This window comes from Plasmopara halstedii (assembly GCF_900000015.1).
Source record: "Plasmopara halstedii genome assembly, contig: Scaffold_1651, whole genome shotgun sequence".
NCBI classification, from domain to species: domain Eukaryota; phylum Oomycota; class Peronosporomycetes; order Peronosporales; family Peronosporaceae; genus Plasmopara; species Plasmopara halstedii.
Genome location: NW_020188562.1, coordinates 903,968 through 921,083, shown reverse-complemented (window position 1 = coordinate 921,083; position 17,116 = coordinate 903,968). Strand labels below are relative to the sequence as shown.

The 17,116-nt window shown below is 44.1% G+C and overlaps 6 protein-coding genes across 6 annotated transcripts; 2 read left to right on the top strand and 4 right to left on the bottom strand.

Annotated features, from left to right (window-relative positions):
* Window positions 1–656: 656 nt before the first annotated feature.
* Window positions 657–3,140, bottom strand: PHALS_14842 (uncharacterized protein). The gene has a single exon (XM_036407093.1). It carries the CDS (start codon window positions 2,581–2,583, stop codon window positions 2,365–2,367), a length of 219 nt encoding a protein of 72 aa, XP_036263352.1. The 5' UTR covers window positions 2,584–3,140; the 3' UTR covers window positions 657–2,364.
* Window positions 3,140–5,094, bottom strand: PHALS_02040 (reverse transcriptase; the record flags this gene model as incomplete). Its single annotated transcript, XM_024716546.1, has 3 exons — window positions 3,140–3,236; window positions 3,296–3,351; window positions 4,831–5,094. The coding sequence occupies 3 exons, from the start codon at window positions 5,092–5,094 to the stop codon at window positions 3,140–3,142; spliced, it is 417 nt and encodes a 138-aa protein (XP_024582134.1).
* Window positions 5,095–10,465: 5,371 nt separating this feature from the next.
* Window positions 10,466–10,706, bottom strand: PHALS_02039 (uncharacterized protein; the record flags this gene model as incomplete). The annotated part of the gene is made up of 2 exons (XM_024716544.1): window positions 10,466–10,639; window positions 10,698–10,706. 2 exons carry the CDS (start codon window positions 10,704–10,706, stop codon window positions 10,466–10,468), a joined length of 183 nt encoding a protein of 60 aa, XP_024582133.1.
* Window positions 10,707–12,333: 1,627 nt separating this feature from the next.
* PHALS_02038 (uncharacterized protein) lies at window positions 12,334–12,540 on the top strand (the record flags this gene model as incomplete). Its single annotated transcript, XM_024716543.1, has 2 exons — window positions 12,334–12,354; window positions 12,406–12,540. The coding sequence occupies 2 exons, from the start codon at window positions 12,334–12,336 to the stop codon at window positions 12,538–12,540; spliced, it is 156 nt and encodes a 51-aa protein (XP_024582132.1).
* A 1,961-nt stretch (window positions 12,541–14,501) lies between these two features.
* PHALS_02037 (uncharacterized protein) lies at window positions 14,502–15,524 on the top strand (the record flags this gene model as incomplete). The annotated part of the gene is made up of 1 exon (XM_024716542.1): window positions 14,502–15,524. The coding sequence occupies one exon, from the start codon at window positions 14,502–14,504 to the stop codon at window positions 15,522–15,524; it is 1,023 nt and encodes a 340-aa protein (XP_024582131.1).
* A 265-nt stretch (window positions 15,525–15,789) lies between these two features.
* On the bottom strand, window positions 15,790–16,916 carry PHALS_02036 (uncharacterized protein; the record flags this gene model as incomplete). The annotated part of the gene is made up of 3 exons (XM_024716541.1): window positions 15,790–16,130; window positions 16,190–16,759; window positions 16,814–16,916. The coding sequence occupies 3 exons, from the start codon at window positions 16,914–16,916 to the stop codon at window positions 15,790–15,792; spliced, it is 1,014 nt and encodes a 337-aa protein (XP_024582130.1).
* Between the last annotated feature and the right edge of the window lie 200 nt (window positions 16,917–17,116).

The following is a 17,116-nucleotide window of genomic DNA, read 5'->3' as shown; positions in this document are numbered from 1 at the left end:
TAGAATCGCCTGACTTTGTGGAGCACAAGCACATGCTAGGAAAGAAGAGCAGCACTGTGGTCGGCTTATCCACGACTAAGCATTACTTCCCGCTGCGAAAGGTCCACACAATATTTGTGACACTTTTGTTGAAGGTCCGTCTTTGCAAAAATGTCGTTTAAACCATGATTATACATGAGGTACTTCTCCGTAGTGTTCACTACAGCCTAAAGCAATGAACAAAATTAAAACATTTACTTCGAGGTCGGAATGCACTAAAATGATGTTTCTTTATTGTAGCTTCTAGAAATAGGTGCAACAATGGCTATCTAAAAAAACTCATTTTCAAAATAGTTTTGTGCTGTGCTTTTCTGCAACTCACAAAAAGATGTCTGCTCTTCATACTGCGCTTTTCTGTACCTAAGTCTCACATAAGGATGTAGTCATAAGAGAACAAGTTCTCTATAATGAGTTTGTTGTGAGTATATTCTCCATCTTGATATTATGATACTCTATCGATGTGTTTTTCTATATCCATATGATCGTGTTACAAGATCACAACAATGTGCTTAATTGTCATATTGACAAAAAGTGAGCAATTATCACACTACATAAGTATAACCCTAGAGAATACATACGGGGCAGCTGAAACACAGGTAATAATTTATATAACAATTGTGTGAATATTAGTCTGGATTATCATATGAGTATTCTACGATGTGACAATCCAATTCTCGACATTGTGCGGCTATATTTTACGTATGATATAGATGCGGTCGAAAAAGACTTCTCTTTGTCAGCTTCGAGATAAACAGTCTACGATTGCGCCAAACGAAGCCTGTCATGAGGCATAGAAGCTCTTCTGCGAGTTACGTAGCACTTGAGATTGTCATCCTAGTGGATCCCACTCATTTCCTTTATTTCACAAACCGTCACAGACGCTAAATCGATACTGTGTAGATTACATCTGTTCTCAATACAGCTTTGAAGTAAAAACCGGCGGCAACAGCTATTGCCCGTCATCATACCCAATTTCTTTGACCTCTACCTAGATGTTAAACATCAAACATACCACAGAATCAAAAATCAGTTCTCTAAGAAATTATATAGATGATCAATTTTAATGACAGCTGTCTGACTCAATCTCGTAGTGAATTCCTGATATCTTAAATCCTTTAACAACATGATAATAGAATCGGTAATGTGCTCTATAGAAATGATGGTGATGAGCAATCCAAAGGACGTAAAGCACGTTCGCGCGCAAGATATAAAGCCACGAGCAAACCCAGGAACATTCTTGACTTAAGCATTTCTTGGTCTGAATTCTAAACCAGTTCAGCGTGACGATTGTCAGATTTCAAATGCTCAATGAAATCAAACGAAAAGGCTTGACAAGCATGCTGGTTAACATAGTGATGTCACCCCTCGACATATTGAGAAAGCGGATAGTCTCGTCGAGAAATCACGCACCACCGAGAAACTGGTGCATGTCATACCTAACCAAGTTAGGATCGAGCACGACCCCCTTTCTCCATTTTACGTGGTACTCATAGTTCTGGAATAAGAGCCTTGCAGGAAGTCAGATCTTTGCGATCAGTGGTAGTGGCTACCAGAATTTCTACTTGCAGATCTACCAGGGATTGAGAGCTTAGACCATCATCACTGTTGGTCCAGTGTTCGAGCTCCCAAAAGTGCGGAGTATGATGCCGCTGTATAACTCGAACACGTATAAAAACTGTTTTTGCGAGAAGAGTCTACCTTGATTTAGTGTGAAGTGATAAATTGAGATTGACAAGTTTCGTAGGTGATGAACATAGTCAGATCAACTTGTTTCTATGGAATCGTTAAGCCAATGGTTAATATTAAATGAGGCACTGAAAGACGCAGATCCATGGCTTGCATGATAAATATGCAAACTTTAAATGTACGAGCACAAGTTCTCCTCGGGCCAACTCGTACTTCGAGAAAGAAAAGACTAATGTATTCATTCTATCCCCATATGAGCTTCAGAAAAACTGAAAAGCACCTCCTTAAAAGACCAGCAACTGAGAATAGTTTACTATTCGCGACGCTCTATTCTAGCGCAATTACCCTTGACAAGCCAAACCACTCAGACAAGTTATCAACAAAATAAATTGGCTGCAAAGTAAAGCCTGCTAGCAACGCGACTGTTCATGATGGCAGTGCCATGCTGACTTGGGCTCCGCAAAAATCTTTCAAATGGCTTGAACAATAAAATTGTAACGAGAAAAGAGGACCATCTTGTACTACGCCACGCAATAAAAGATCAAAACTACGAAACAAGCCTGTAAGAAATTGTTCTCATTCCGCAGCAAAAAAAATGTCGTTCCTAGCTGCAGAGTATCAAACAGCAGCCAGCGGTGTCTAGCACCAAAAACAATATTCTCGATGAGCACAAACATAACATCGACAAAGTGAGCAAGTTTCACAAAGCTTTGGTATGCCTTGTAGCAGGCGCACATGGTAATATGCGATCTCATTCGTAAAGCATACGGCTGATCCGCTTAAATTAAGGCAGAAAGAGAACTGATGACGGTAAATGACACCGTGCATGTATAGTTTTGCTAACATTTGACAGGTCATTGATTCATAGACGAAACTTTCGATGACAGCCGTGCTCCACTTCAGAAGAAATTAACATCTAGGGTCAGCATATACAGCGGATATTTAAGCTCACGAAAACCTGGAGCAAAATAAAAAAAAAATCAATTTAATATTTCGTTGTTGTTGCCCGCTCGACGGTAACAATTTGGGATATTTAGGGCATCAACATGAGCTGAACGAAATTGGCATTGAAATCCAATCGTATAACTTAGCCATCGTTTCGTCATAAATTGGTTATCAGCTTACTTTCATCGCCATAGATGAGTGAGTCTATAAAGAGCCCTTTAGACATCACGAACTGCATGATTCTCCCCCATTTTCCAGCGCGATTGCAGATATATCCAATAAAGGTTAGAGGGATGAAAAAAGCAAATGTTAGCGCCTCTTGGAGCGAGCACGGAGGTTTCGGGGGTGATGCCAACATTTAAACATTCTAGCATTGATTTCGGCGCGGCTTCCTCAGTTTATCTGTGAACTACCGCAGAGGCACCAAAAATAATATTTACATGTGTGCGCAGCCTGTTGGCATTTGCAGTCAAAGTTGACGTCCTGCGCTCGATGGAGCGTTTAGACCAGTTGTAATTGGAAACTGATTAGACGCCTCCATAACAAAACAAAATTGAGATTGCCAACTATTGGAACATGGAGCTACATTATACCGAATCAATGGACCATGAGACCAAATGCTTACCAGGATAGCGCAGTCGGCAATATAATCGCTAAACCCACGAAATCACTAGGCGATGCCTGATAATGCTTTTACATGACCAGCTATCGTAGTTTTTTTTACTTGTTGTGGTTAAGTTGGTGATGCGCAGCTCAAATGAACATGCCTCGGTTAACGGAACTATCATCTTCAAACGCACCCAGTTCTTCTGAACGATCACGTGGAGGTCTAAAAGCAGCTGCAAAGCAGGCAGAATGAAAGTAGGTATACCTTTAATAGTCCAGGTTTTGAGTATTTCTCTTCAATGGAATGGGGTAGAAGGTCTTATTAGCCATCCCCAACTTTACTATCGGCCAACGTCTCCGGTTTTGTGACGTTTCGACTGAACTTTGTTTAAGGCGCTTGTATTCACTAGCTGCTGAGAAAGGATTGGTCGAAGGCGAGAGTTTTGGGCCGTTGCATCACGATACCTCATTGTGTAAATTGGCGTAGCTTCGTCGCCCTCTTCCTCTTCCTGAGCTGGAGATCAAGTTTCAGGTCTTTTCGAAAAGGTGAGAAAACAAACGTCATTATAGTAGCTTTCTAAATTATTTATTTCTTATTCGCGGGATTGAGCCTACCCTATCCCCGCTGTTTTTGACCGGAAACTCAATTTTGTGAGATTTTGTCGTGAAAATTTGTCGCTCGACCTATTGTAAGAAACGAAAAAAAAACATTCGCGGAAAATAGTATTCTTGTGAGTACTACAACCAGTGGAGAGCAACTGGCTCTTGAAGGCCAAATGTGAAAAAATTTGTGCAAAGTTACCACGACAAATATAAGATAAATCATAATATATCTGGCATTCCTCACTGGGGATCTATTGTGGTACAAGCTCGTGCGACGGTGGAGCGCCTTGTGCCGTTGGAAACGGAAGTTGTTGTACTCCGTGCTCAGAACCAGTTGTTAGTTGACTTCTGGGTGGCCAAGCGCCTTTGGGCGCCGCCCCGGCGCCAACGCTCCCACGATTACTTGCGCCGGATCCCGGGACGGCTTAAGCAAGCATACATAAAACACCAGGTGGGTGCGCATCCTTCTCGGAAGGTTCAGCGTATACGCAAGGTCTCGCTTGGCCACGACCTTAAAAGGTCCAGTAAACCGTGAACGGAGCTTTGTCTTAGAGACAGAAGAGACTGTATGTGTAGGAATGTTTTTAGCATTGATAAAACAAGTTCTTTGACCTCACTATTCTCCACATTTCTTCTGCTTCTTTCATCTGCATATTCTTTCTGCTTATCTTGGCTTTCAGCCATCGCATCGCGAACGTGTCGTAGAACACTCAGTCTGGTAGACAGAATGTCATCGACTTCATTACGCACAGTGAGGGGGCTGACATCAGCCAGCCGCTTGGCTATTCCTCCCCCATCAAGCCCTGAACCATGGGATGGCGGCATCAGCGGTTCGCGAGGACTAACAAGCCCATTCGCTCTAACAAGGTTGTATTCCAAAACTTTCCAGTAAAGCGTGGGTCTCTCTCTATCAGATACACTTGACTCCGGAATTCCATGTTGTCAATATACACGATCCACAAACAGCGTCACTGTACTAACACCGTTGATGTTGTCCGGCACTGCCGCAAGATGAGCCATCTTGCTCAAACGGTCATCAAAGAACACCACACCCGTGTTGCTCACCGAGTTCTTTGGCAGGCCAAACACAAAGCCATACTCATGAACTGCCAGCACCAGAAGAGTTTCGGTAAACTGGCAAACGGCGCCGCCGTATTCGGAGAGAATTTCACCGTTTGACACGTCTCGCACGTGCGCACATATGCGCTCGTTCATTTGTAAAACTTGGACCACCAGTAGTGGCAGCTCACTCTCATCACGACCGAGATGACCTGTGAGTGAGGTGTCGTGGGCCTCATAGAGAATGTGGTATCTCAAATCCTCATCGTGGGGAACCACAATTCGTAGTGTATCCTTCGAATCGGTGCTATACTACTGCAACCAGAATTCGGCGAATATTGGTGTGGCCGTGCGCTTTCTATTCTGCAAAAATGAGAGCCATCTGGCCATTCTCTGCGAGAGGTGAGGCTGAGTCGCAGTGCGTAGTGGGGCATGATCTGTGTAAATATGAAACGGCTTTGAGCCAGGCAGGTGCTTCCTGAACTTGACAAGTGCATACTTCATCGCAAGTCATTCCTTATCGTGGGCTGGGTGGTTTCTCTCCGCAGCTTACATTTTTGCAAGCGACTTGGCCTCGCCAACAACTTTCACAAGTCCCTTTGATTCTTTGCAACCGGCCAGTCCACAATGGCCTTGACATTAGCGGGGGCCCGCCCGAAGGCCACGCTTTCGAATGAAGCACCATAGAAAGAGGATTTCTTCAGCGCCGAAAATGCACTTATCATCATTAGCATACAGCTTTTTCGTGTGCATGCACTCGAGCAATGCTTTCAAATAAACGATATGCTATTTCTCATCTGTCCTCCTGGACTGTGGACGAAATGTGGTCGAAGTGTGTTTGTGTATACGCCCGTGGGGCCTGAACAACTGCGTCACAAGACGATTTAAATGTGGCTGGTGCATTTAACAGCCCTTGAGGAATCACCAGCAACTTCCATAGCATTACGCTCGGAGTACTCACCACTGTCAGCGATATATCGCTTGCTCTCAAGAGCAATTCATAATACCCATCGACCAAGTCGAGTGCGCTGCACTTTGTACAGTCAATTTTTTTCTTGTGAACATCCATTCTAGGAGTCGGCGTCTGTGCCAAAATTGTGACAGCGTTTGGCTTAATGTAAGCGTGAACGATACGCCACTTGCTGTTCGCTTCCCGCACACAAAACGTGGGTGTCGAATAGGGAAACTTACTCTCACACACCATTCCTGCGTCGTGCTTTGCACAAATTAAAAGCGTCAATGAAGCCACACTGCTCCTTGGGCAGGGGCAGTTGGTGTATTTCGCTGTATTTTGTTCCCGGAACCAGGTCAACGTCATGATTCACACCTCTTTTTGGGGGTAGGTTGAACGTCGGAACGACTTGACATTCCTTAACCAGAGGTAAGAATGGATTCGGGGAATACTTCAGGGTTGAAGATCCATTTTGTGAGTTCAGCACTTTCTTAGTGTCCCCATGATAGCTTCATCCAGAAGCGACGACGAGTTAATCTCTTCGTTCGGTCCTTTATGACCACCTCGAATAAATTGCCTGCTTTCAAGGCAGCGCCAAACTCTTCGAAGAATATCTCGAACAGCTCAAGAAGAGCATCGACTGCGAAATAGCCTCGAGAGCGACCTTGCCGTTCCTCTCCCGTCATACCGTTGACAATGGTAGATAGCTGTGCGCTATTGTCTCCGGTAGACACACCCTAGGTCAGAGTCGATGCCCTAGGTCTTGCTGATATCATACGACTTTGCCGTCTCCTCTCTATAGAGATTTTACGTTTCATCAAAACCAGTGGGAACACGCACTTGGCATCGTCCAGTGTCCTCAAGCTCTGCTCTATCGAAGCTTTGATATTGTTACCAACATCCCAAAGTGCTGTCTTTTCTGCAGTCGTGCTCCAGTGGATAACGTGCCACTCCATGCGTATCAGAAGTGCATTGCCCAGGATGCTCGAATTTCTTCCGACCATGCCACTCTGCGACTGCTGCAGTTCTTGGGCAGCGCTCAGTGGGATACGTGCCACTCCACGTCCAGCCCGCGAGCCATGCTCGGGACGTTTGTCCAATACACCTTCGGTGTTTGACAATTCGGATTCTCCGATCTACAGAACATTGACCGTCCCGGTCTAGTGCCCGCGCTAATTGCACTTCTGCTTCCTAGCAGAGGTGGGTTCATGACTCACCAAAGCTCCACCAGGAGACATGCAAGTAGCGCCCGAGGTTTTCGACCTCCAATCAATACATGGATCATGGTGTTCTAACCATGCCATACCAAGGAGAAGGTCATACCTTGAATCCAAGTCTAAGACTAAGCAGTGTTCCTCGCTATCAAAGTCAAGTAACTTAACACCGAGGTCTACAGGGACCCTCGGCACAGTGTCACATGTCACCGTCGCTAACCGGACAGTGACGGTGTCACTCAACCGCGCTTCCAATGCCTCATCATACAGCTGACTTCATTCGATCGTAGCGTCGAGCATAGTTGTCCAACGCCCCTTAATCGATAAGAATCTTTCGTGATTTCTCAAAGACCTTCACGATCACTTTCATGACTACCAAGTCCGGATTGCACACTCTTTCCGTGTTTAAGAGCTTGAAGCTCTTTGGGGCTGGGCCCTGCTGCGCTCTACCTATTCGAAGCAAAACAGAACACAGTTCTTTCCTATTAGGGCGCTTCGCGTCCTCTGGGGTTTCTCGTTTCCCCGCGACAGACCAGACTGGTAGAAGCGTGACGTCGGTTCGACGAACATTTATGCGTTACGCAGGGGACAACTAGTTCAAATGTGACGGTGTCTCAGCAGATAAAACACCTTTGAGTGGTTACAAGCTGCTCCGCAGCTCGAAGCTATTCCACCTCTTTCTCGGCATAGCTGAGACGCAGTGGCTCAGGCCCGCTCGACCAGCTCTGAGGGTGTACATTCCAACAAAGGCATACCGACTTACAGTTGAACTCGGTATTAAATACCACATTCACCGCTACTTCAAAAAAAGAAGACTGAAACCTTCCACTCTGACCATGCCAGTGCGGAGGCCCTCTATATAGACGGTAACTGCAACCACCTCAAGGAGAAGATCGGCTGCCATTCCGGCAATGGGAGTTATCAACTCTTGGACAAAGTCCATCAACTCCTTCTTGCCCAGTCGGGTAGCATGGAATCGCGATGGAACGCGATTTGCCTGGTTAGGCGGCGGGAACACTCGCAACAGCTGACGCAGCTTTTTTCAAAGGAGAAACGCAGCTTCAAACGAAGCACCGCACGTTAGAGCTTAAAGATAGCTAGCACCACGCGCTGTGCTCGCTCTGCAGCATGTCGAATGCCATAGCCATCTCGACCGCTTTCACCCAGAGCAGGGTATTCTTTCTATCCTCAGCCCGAAGATCTTAACGATCACCTTGAGCGGCCTGGGTCAGGAAGAGTCATCCGTTGTCAGCAGTGGTGTTATAAACACAGTCGACGCTGACAGCTTCTGCTTTAGGTGCTTTAGCAGAGCTGTTGATAATTTAAAATACCACTAGGCGCGTGCTTATCGCCTCGGGTGTATTCGAAACAAGGTGTTTCACGCCCTCATCCCATCAAGGACATCAGCTTATTAAGCCCATCCTGCATGCCCATGGCAAAAAGAAGTAGAGCTTCATTCTCAAAGAGAATCAGTTGAATGTCTCGGGTGTTGATTGACTAGGAGTGCTATTAAGTGCAGCGGGGCTGTCGTAGCTCCTTGCTTAGAGAAAGCTTACTTAGGTCATCGACCTTACGCTCTTTACAAGAACCGGTACGAGTGCAGCGGATCGCAATCGATAACCTTAATAAAAAAAAGAATCCCCTACATTCAGAATTGAGACTGTATTTAGTTGCGGCAAAACCACCAGTAGCTTTTCTAATCAATATTAGAACTTAATTAATTTGGGTTAATACGGTGCTTTACCCACGTATTGACTTCTTGTTACGATGTAGCCACACCACTGTGTAATTACACCAACATGTGTTATCCACACTTATGTACGGTCACACCATCTTGTACGACATAAAAGGATACGTGTAAACCCGATACAATATCAAAGTAGCGGAGAAGTGGAACATATCCTGAAGAAGAATTTCACTCGGGATTGCAGTGTACTACGCACAGATGAAGCCTATTTATTTAGCTATGCGCTTACTAATGCACAGAGGGTTGGCTTACTGAACAGCGAGACAAGAGCCTCTCCAGAAACTATTACATCATTTTGCTTGATATTCAAAGTGTTGTTACGAGCGTGGATCCGCCACACGTTCTGACACAAAAAAGAATGCTTTTCTTGGGGTCTAGCTGGTATAAAACTATGTTGATTAAAGATATATTGCGTCCAACGCTTTATAACATACTGAAGTTTGCATGCAAACCTACTGTGTCACTTTTTAAATATCCGTAGTAAGTGTTGACCTACTATATCACCTCTCATTCGACATCTTTCACCCCTGATATATGACGAATACAAGCTCAGACCTCCGTGCAACAAATTCTGTTTTTCTTGTAAGGATGACCCTGTAATCAGAGCCAAAATAACTGAAGCGTCTGCATTTGTTTCCGACGCAGGCTTCAACATTATTCCATATTCTTTACCAGCAAAATAAGCGAAAGATTATATCGCAGGCTTCCTCAAAAGTCTCGACAAAAGATCATTGACCATAACGATCAGCGTTTGTCCACCTCGACGTGAATCAGGCCCTGCATCCGTATCATTACAAATGCAAGCTCTTAGGCGATTATATTTCGCGATATATTATTATTTTGTTACGCCATTCGATCAACACTAGCAAGTTTCACACGCTTTCGTAAAACAGAACAGTGGAAACAAATCAGTTGCCATCTTCATCGCTGTAGAAGTATTGGAATTCCTTCCTAATTTATAAATACAAGAGTTTTTATGAAAAATGCCACCGGGGGAAAAAGGTTATCGATCGAATATAATCGCTTAAGCTTAGCTTTGCTTTGTAGTAGGGCTATTTGTATCGATATGATTTGAGACTGTTTTGCGTGCGTTAGTCAGACAACCCGCGCCCACGTTCGCTACAATTAGTTGATGCCGTGCGATGGGGTGTGAAAGAGGATGACCAAATGATAATTTATCGCGACTGTCTATCTCACGATCAATCGTATCGATTAAGAAATGCATCCAAATGTGATATTTACTCCGCAGTACGATGCCAGTAACGCAAACCAAATTGAGGTCTCAAGGAATTCGAATGTTGCGGTAATAAACGCGGCTGAGCCGAACTCATAGGTTCTTTTTCGTAATTTAGCTTGTGATCGTACGGTTCTCGTGATCGACAATGCAGACGACCGACTTACGGCATTCATTAGTAGCGTTTGCCAATGGCAGAGGACCTCTACCAATTAGTAGATAGCATCCTCATCTTCACGACTTGTGGAGGCGGTTGCACGCTGAAATATGTGGAGATCACAGCTCGATCAATGCGAAGAATCTTGCTGTCAACTATAACGCTCAAATCGGTAGAGTTTTGGGTGTAATCCCCATTACATTTGATTGTGCTTTTCAAATGATCATACGAACGATGCGTTATGTTTAAGTTTAGTGGCTGGCATGCCTTCGTAATTTCTCTCAGCTTTGCGAGCATTGTTGTTGATTATACTATGCGGTCTCAGCTTTTTCACAAACTTCACGTATTTCTTACCTTGATGCGAGGGAAAAATATTTGACGACGTGTATTGATTAATCTGTAAATACAATCCTGAGCGATGAGCCTTACCATAAACAGAGCCAGACAACATTCACCCTGACCATCACGATGTGCAGTGTAGCATCTGTGTTTTCAGAAAGTCACTCTGCGTCTGATGCAGATCAATTTTTTCTAGCGGTCAACATGCTACTAGCAGCAACGTTGGAGCCCCACGTTTTTGACTTAATGATGAGAACAGGACATGATGATGTAAAGATATGGAGCTCCCACAATTGAATAATATGATGGTAAAACGGCACTGCTCAGAAAATGATCGGTTCAATGCGACATCTATACTTCTTCGAAAGCAGTTATGTGGAATCAAAAAGTATTGGCGCAAGCCGTACATATATCGTCACAATCTTTGTGGAGGATCAGCCGACATTCTGGTAATGTGAGCTCTCAATAAAGTTGAGTTATCTTAAAATTTCCTTTTCCCGTTTAAAATGGCCAATAATGTTGATCTCATGCTGTAGATCGAATTTGGTGGACTCAACTACTCCACATCTACCTCTTGGATTTTACCCATGATAGAACCCCTTCGTTTACTGATATACCGCACGTAACTGTTTGTCTCGTGCGTTCTATATACTTTGCGAATGCTATCACGACGCTCTATTATGTCGTCTAAAGCAGAGCCAAGTCCATTCCTTTTGTAACCTCTTTCATCGGAAGAAGATCATTTTTCTATTTCTGGCTTTAAAAAGTCTGACATTTTACAGAAGCACTACATATCTGAAGCGCTCTCTAAAAGCCTGACTCTGCATGGAATACTTCTGGAGATATATTAATGGCTGTTTGTATAGGTTATAAACGTCTCTGTTCCTTCACAAGTAACTGAAGAAAAAAGTTTTAACGTGTCTAAATTTGCAGTAGTACAAAGGCTGCAATTATATTCTGATTTGTCGTTGGATAGAAGGCTAGTACTATCAACAGCAGCGGAATTGTCGCGCATTTCGCAAATAGAAAACTTTGACTGCGTTATTTGACAGGCCGAAGACACGCACGTAAATCGCCTCTAAGACCATATACGCTACCTAGAATTTGCGCTGACTCCAATATAAATACAGCTTATAAAAATATAGGCTAGCTTAAACGATACAATACACATGTTTGCTATTCCTATTGATGCCATTAAACACATTTAAACGCATTTGATGAGAACCACGCGTCCTCTTGATTGCTTTATTTCAAAATATCATTCCTTTATCTGCACCGAGAAGTCTACTGAAATTTGGTACTGCATCACAGTAGATCCTCTACTCTTCAATTTGTTCAATGGTCAGCAGTGTAATGCGAACTTATGCAATCGTATATAGTACGTACATTGACGCTCAGTTAAGACATTGATGTGGCACGGAGAAGAGAAGAGAAGAGAAGAGAAGAGAAGAGAAGAGAAAAAAAAGAAAAGAAAAGAAAAGGAGAGGGGAGAAGAGGAGAGAAGAGGAGAGAAAAGATGGAAAGTAAGACCTTTAAGACTCGCTGTACAGATCGAGATGATGGTGATATTGAGTTGATTAAGAACATAGCCTTTCAACAGACAAGGTCCGTGTCGAGCGGGAGAATTCTAGTCTTTCTTACTTATCTGCCATGAGTTTTGCACAAAAAAAGCATTACCGAATTGCATTTCACACTTTGTAAGAGCTATCAAAGCGTCGTGTGATATGTGGTATGACGAAACAGGACAATATCATGACGAACTTATCGCTTCGGGTGCAGCGACGATGAGCATAATTTCTGCTAAACGTTGTAATAACCCCATAGGAGAAATGGACGGATGATTCAGGACGGCTGATGGACCCAGATCATCTCTCATACGGTACGATCAGAATCATTTTGGCCGAAGCGATCCCTACGGATAAAACACGCCATGTGCTGTGGCAATACACCCTTGTGTAAGTATCACAATCCAATCCACACCGAAATGTTGGTGGTTTATTGCCATACTAACCCGCGAAGTTCTAAAATAATTCCGACAATACTTTGGTATTTCGTCACTAGTGTAGCAGGCTGATGCATGATTGGTATAAACGTAAGATGGTCTGTCACGTAGAGGATTGCTGGGTTGCTCAATTTCGGTATACCAGAGCTCTGGGTTTACTCCGGGCCTCGGAGACATTAGATGCACTATTTAGAAGGCGAAGGAGATGGTATGACACTTCTGATTCCGTGAGTTGGTGGCAGCCATTTGAGATAAAGGACAATCTGTAGGCTTAGTACAGTGGGGAGGCGTTTTCCATCGCCTAGACTATGAGCTGTTACAATGGCGACGTCGCGCATCGACGAAGTGATTCGTACGGCGTACAAATCAGAGGCAAAGAGGATCAGAGCTTAGATGTCGATGCGCTTAGCGAGTTTTTACCGCTAGTCTTATTCCAAAATCTATTAAATTACAGTGCTGGCTGATCGACGAGCAGGGTGCGGTGGTAATCACGATGAGATCCTCAAGCTTAAGTGTGGTTTGAGATATATGATGCCACTCCAGAAGGTCATCTTGGGAGAGAAAAAGAACCACTTGGCTCAGTGAGCAATATGAAGTATATTCTCATGTACCCACATGTGTAACGTGTTAACGGTAATGCCTTGCCACATGCGCCAGCACCCTAGGCTATTATGCCATATCAGTCGTCCTATATTATTGCGGTGGGACTTATGAAATTTCCATTGCATTACCAACTACAAAACAATCAGCAAGCGACAGGAGAAGTCCCTCCAGAATAAAATTCATGTGTATATTCTACACGCTATGGCTCAACATTGTAAACTATAAAAAACCACCCCCATAAGCCGTAGAATCTTTTTCGAACATTTTGAAACTCGCCAATGTTTGGAAACTGATAGAATTAATAATAACAATACTCTCCACCAACGCTCACCATTTTTACGCTTTTATTCCGTTTTTTGCTAAACACGGACCCTTTTCTTTCTCCATATCACCACAAACAGCTAAAACCTTCTGGCACATGTATTTGGTACCGTAGTTGGTCCAAGAACACCTCAAATTAATTTTCCAGCAGTTTTTTAAACTCCATAAGCAAAGCGTGATTTGGGTTTTCCAAGAGAGCACAACGTGTGCTAATTACACGCAAAATATCCATGAATGTCCCCGCCTGACTCTAAATTCAACCTTTCCACATCTGGGTGAAGTTGCTCGAACATTCATATGATCTTCAATTTACTCGAAGCGGCAAACATTGTTTACTTAACCTGTCTATTGACTCATCTCATGCTGTCCTCGATTTATAGACACTACAACTCTATCAAAAATATTCATAATCTGAACGTAATAATGTACATTCTATAAAACTGGTGTAACGAGTGGTAACTTTTGCTGTAAATCAAACTCTTAACAAACTGCGGCTATGTCTAGAGTTCAGTCATATACTCCTTACAATCTCTTGGATAGTCACGAATCGAGCCAAAAATTTGCAGCACGATATCACACCTCTACTTTGTAAATAACCTTCAGTTCATTGCACTTCTGTAAGTTAAACCATTACATGAGACTTCTAAACATTCGAATTTAATGTATACGCAAAAATATCGATCACCTTGGCGGGATCATGGCCAACGTAGAGCAACTGTTTGCTGAGGATAGCCACCGAATCCATTCTAACCCTTACATATGAACGATCGACAACTTGTTGTGGTGCACTGTTGTCGCTATTTGTAACACATTTAGTCCAATGGAAATATAAGAATGACTAATGATCTCATCCGTGAAGCATCTTAGAACTTTTCTCTTCACCAGCTGGTGTCAAGAGTAGCGACAAAGCGTTTATTCCGAGTTTGTAACTTGACATGCCTTTGCACTGCTCATTCTAAAATTTCTCGTCACTCCGTTACCTCTCGCTCTAGCAATGTGCTCGCGGTCGTTCACTGCTCTGGCTGCGACAGCTCTAATACTTATCGATACTACTGATGCCCATAGTTACATGAGTGATCCGATGCCAACATGGAATGTCAATTTTCCGTCACCCAGCTTTGCCGGGCTCATCGACGGCCAGAAATATCTCCCTGTTCCCGATGGCATGTCGTATGCTACAGATCCGGAATTAATCACGAAAGCATATTGGATAGCATTCGAGGCTAGCAAGTATACTTCATTAAAGGATTTTGCGGATCAGACTATGGAACTGCAAACACTACCTCCTTTTGGAAAGGCATCACCCGAATGTGGTCATTCGATTGTTAACGGTACAGCTCGAGAATTGCCAGATAAAGTGAAATGGCTTGCATTCGGTTTGTCTCACCAAGGACCTTGCGAGATCTGGTGTGACAAAAAGCTTGCCTTTATGGATAAAAATTGTGCACTAAACTACCCTCAGGATCCTGCCTTGCTGCCCTATGATATCAAAATATGTATTGGGGCGAAGATGATGCAGGCATATTGGATAGCACTGCACGGTCTTCCGTGGCAGCTCTACCTAAACTGCGTCCCTCTCAAAAGCGATGGTACTAGTGCTGGTTCCTCAGATTCACCAGCTTACTCTCCAAGTAAGCCGGTCGCTCCATCAACTCCACCAGCCTCTCCGTCGACTCCACCAGCTTCTCCGCCAACTCCGCCAGCTGCTCCACCAGCTCCACCAGCTTCACCTCCAACTCCGCCAACTTCACCTCCAACTCCACCAGCTTCTCCACCGACACCACCATCTCCTCCACCGACACCACCATCTTCTCCTCCGAGTACACCACCCGATGATACGCCGGAAGCTTCGACTGGTTCAAATGATAGCACACCCACAACACCAACAGAGACGCCCGACACGAGTGATACTGAGGATTCAGAGGAAACGGAGTCGGAGGTGACACCCACAATTTCAACTACAATTACAGACCCCCCGACTGCTGAGCATACTAAATGCACTCGCCGCCGCAAATGATCATTAACGCGATAAGTCAAGTGGTATTTTATGCCCTGTGTGTAGTCGTGTTTGCAGCTATTTGATGTGCGCTTTAAATAAGTAACTTGTCATGTATTGTTGGAATATCGCATTTATTGATTGAAAAATTGACACAGAATTTAACTCTTGATATTGTTGCAACATAGCACTAATTTGCCATCACAATTTGTTACAGAGAATAATAAAGAGTAATATGAACACGCACACGATACATTAAAATGAAGTTTTCTACTTGACAGCTACTTTAGCGACGTCGAGCGCATTTCGCATGAGTTGAAGCCTCGTCGCCAACTGTACCGGAATAACTGGGAGTCGGTGTTGTAGATGAAGTAGGTTGAGGGTCAGCACCGGAATTGTCTGCAGAGGAAGGCGGTTCATTACTTCCTGTCGTGGGGGTCTCAGGCGTCGTAGAGTCTGCTGGCGTTGTAGGGGTCTCGGAAGTTGTGGGTGCTGCGGGTGTTGAGGGAGGAGTTGTTGGCGTCGCGGGGCTCGTAGACATCGAAGGGGTCGCAGTAGTTTTAGATGGCGCACCAGAAGAGCCAGATTCTGTGCTTCCTCCTCCACCGTTGATACCAATACAGTTGACTACAGATATACAAATCAGTTCCAGTTCTTGAGATCAACAATATCACAGACCAACTTACTGTAAACCTGCCAGATTGGACCGTGCATAGCGATCCAGTAAAATGTCAAACGTTTGGCACTGGCACACTTGGCTTTGTCGATCGGTATTGGCGATGAGCCCGATGCAGCCTTGTAAGTCACCATACAGTTCGTGTCCTGCTGGACTCGCACATTTTCACACCACGATTCACATACTCCTTCGTGCACAAGGCCCTCACCTTTTGTGATGTCGAATTCTCGACCCCAATAGATCGTATCGTTAAGAGAACCGTAGGTTACCTTTTCCGTGGTCGTGAAACCACAATCGGCGGTGGCTCTTTTTGAAACTAGAACTTGGTTATCCATGATCATTTCTTTGAAGCTCTTGTACTTGGAACTTTTAAACTTTTCTTTAAAAGACTCAACGTTAATTAGCGGATCCGTGCTAAAGGTTCCACCAGGAAACAACTTGTTGGCGTCTATCGAGGATGAGTATGCAGACCTGTCAACGTCTGGGGCGATCATGATGGCCAACGGCTGTGTAAGAAATCCATGGCCGGACACGGTGTCGGACGTTAAGGCAACCGCCACTAACAGCGTAGTGTGAACAACTTGTGACAGCCTCATTAGAACTCGTTAAGATGACAAGTCCTAAATTTGCTAACCTTGGTGAGTGTGCGCCAAGTCACAATTGCACGATTGTTGATTTGTGGGGATGAAGAGGTGCCGGATTTGCGTTCGCCACCCAGAAGTTGTATATGTCCTCATCGTGATGTCTCGTCAAGTTGTTAAGAAAAAGAATAGTTTTGCCTTTACTCGAAACGGTAATCACGATACTACACCTATTGTGAAATTACGTCGTTGATATTCTACTTTATAACTCAAAAGTTTCGGCGTTCAATAATCAGCTATGTTTCGAACGCAGCTCTTTAATATGGTATTTCTTGTGAGCCATCCTTGCCTGCGAC

Excerpts from the sequence above, each read along its gene's own strand:
- PHALS_14842 (XM_036407093.1), bottom strand. The coding sequence starts at position 2,583 with ATGACCTGTCAAATGTTAGCAAAACTATACATGCACGGTGTCATTTAC.